General features: G+C 53.6%; 1 protein-coding gene across 3 annotated transcripts in view; it reads right to left on the reverse strand.

The window, feature by feature from the left end:
• Nucleotides 1-1,935, reverse strand: part of MBOAT7 (membrane bound O-acyltransferase domain containing 7) — a 17,075-nt gene that overhangs the window by 10,166 nt on the left and 4,974 nt on the right. For all 3 annotated transcript variants that reach the window (XM_017497941.1, XM_037727647.1, XM_017497942.1), the window contains one exon: nucleotides 585-744. In XM_017497941.1, the coding sequence (XP_017353430.1) occupies nucleotides 585-744 (160 nt within the window). The remainder of the gene's footprint in view (nucleotides 1-584; nucleotides 745-1,935) is intronic.

The raw sequence follows: 1,935 nt of genomic DNA on the forward strand, positions 1-1,935 counted from the left end.
TGATCCACCTGCCTCAGCCTCCCAAAGTGCTGGGATTACAGGCATGAACCACTAGGCCCAGGCCTTTTAATTTTATATTTATTTATTTATTTATTTAAATAAAAGGGGTGGGATCTTGCTTTGTTGGCCAGGTTGACTTTGAACTCTTGGCCTCAGGCAGTCCTCTCCCCTCAGCCTCCCAAAGGGCTAGCATTATAGGCATGAGCCCCCATGCCCAGCTGAAAGATATTTCCTTAAACTAAAAGTGGACCCTAAACTGTGAATATTTGTTGTCTGGGCGACAAAAACATCAGGTTTACATAGACCTTTGCCTCTTTTATCTCTTCTCTTTGCTGCCAATAAGCTACAAGGAGAAGAGCAAGGAATCACTTAGGCTGAGAACAGCCAGCCTCCACCCCGAAGCACTTCTGGTCCAGTGGAGGCATGAGACTTGGATCCAGATACATGCTCACCCTCACAGCAGCGGACGCTAGGATGGAGGTTGCCCCGGGCAGGGTGGGGACACAGAACAGGCACCCAGGGTGGAGGGAGACAGAAGAGACAGAGCGGAGGAGCGGCAGAGCTGTCACGGCAGGCCCACTCACCGGTCATGATTCCCACGTAGCAGTAGCTGTAGCTGACTGTCTCCATCAAGGAGGGCACGTCGGGCAGCAGCCCCAGGGTGGGCCCCTTGCTGAAGCCCGTGGCCATTTCCTTCCTCTGGGCCAGGTGCAGGTCCTGGACTTCACTGGCCAGGCTCACCAGCTGGGTGGAAGGGGGTGGGCAAGGCAGCAGGTCAGACTCTGGGCCCTTCCCCACTCCCATCTCCCTCGATGCCCTCTGCAGCCATGGGGTGCTGGGCACCCACGGCTTTGCATTCCTAGGTTGTGTGTAAGGCCTCAAGCGAGGACTGTTCCCCAGGGCTCAGTCCCAGGCACTCCTTCCCTTTCCCTGTTCCATCCTTACCTGCTCTCACGCAATCACGGAGCTTTAGATAGCTACTACCCACCCAGCCCCAGACCTATCCAGGTCACGGCTTATTGGCATTGATACTTGGATGTCTCTAGGCACCTCAAGCGCACTGCAAACAGTAGACGACGTTACCCACCCACAAAGCAAATCCTCTTCTAGTCCCCCTCAAACAACGGGCCACCAACTTGTTCAAGCCAAAAACCTCCCTCGCTCCCCAAATCCTATCCCTTAACCTCTTTCTTTTTGAGACAAGTTTTACTCTGTCGCCCAGGCTGGAGTACGATCTTGGCTCACTGCCACCTCTGCCTCCCAGGGGTTCAAGCAATTCTCATGCCTCAGCTGGCCAGGCTGGTCTCAAACTCCTGGCTTCAAGTGATCTGCCTGCCTTGAAATCCCTTAAGTTTTGAGTCTTGCCTCTTTCCGTCTCCACTAATGAGCTGAATACGTCGTACTGTCCACCCTTTCCTGCCAGTCCCAAGATCGACCCTACATCAACAGGGCTCTGTCTTCCAGCTTCTGGCTGGGTCGTCAACAGAAAGCCCTGGATGGAGATGCGTGAAGACAGGAGAGGGGCGGCGGGGCTTTTACTCCCCAGTGAGATGGCCTTGGGCTGGCCGTCACCCTTGATAGATCATTTCAAGGTGGGTGGCTCTACACACTCGTAAAAACAATAATTTTAGGGCCAGGTGTGGTGGCTCATGCTTGTAATCCCGGCATTTTGGGAGGCCAAGGCAGGTGGATCACTTGATGTCAGGGGTCTGAGACCAGCCTGGGCAACATGGTGAAACCTCATCTCTACTAAAAATATAAAAATTAGCCGGGCATGGTGGTGGGCACCTGTAATCTCAACTACTCGGGAGGCTGAGGCGGGAGAATTGCTGGAACCCGGGAGGCAGAGGTTGCAGTGAGCAGAGATTGCACCACTGCACTCCAGCCTGGGTGACAGAACAAGACTCCATCTCAGAAAAAAAGAAAAAACAAAAC

The sequence above is a fragment of the Cebus imitator genome, unplaced genomic scaffold, assembly GCF_001604975.1.
Source record: "Cebus imitator isolate Cc_AM_T3 unplaced genomic scaffold, Cebus_imitator-1.0 Scaffold235, whole genome shotgun sequence".
Taxonomy (NCBI): domain Eukaryota; kingdom Metazoa; phylum Chordata; class Mammalia; order Primates; family Cebidae; genus Cebus; species Cebus imitator.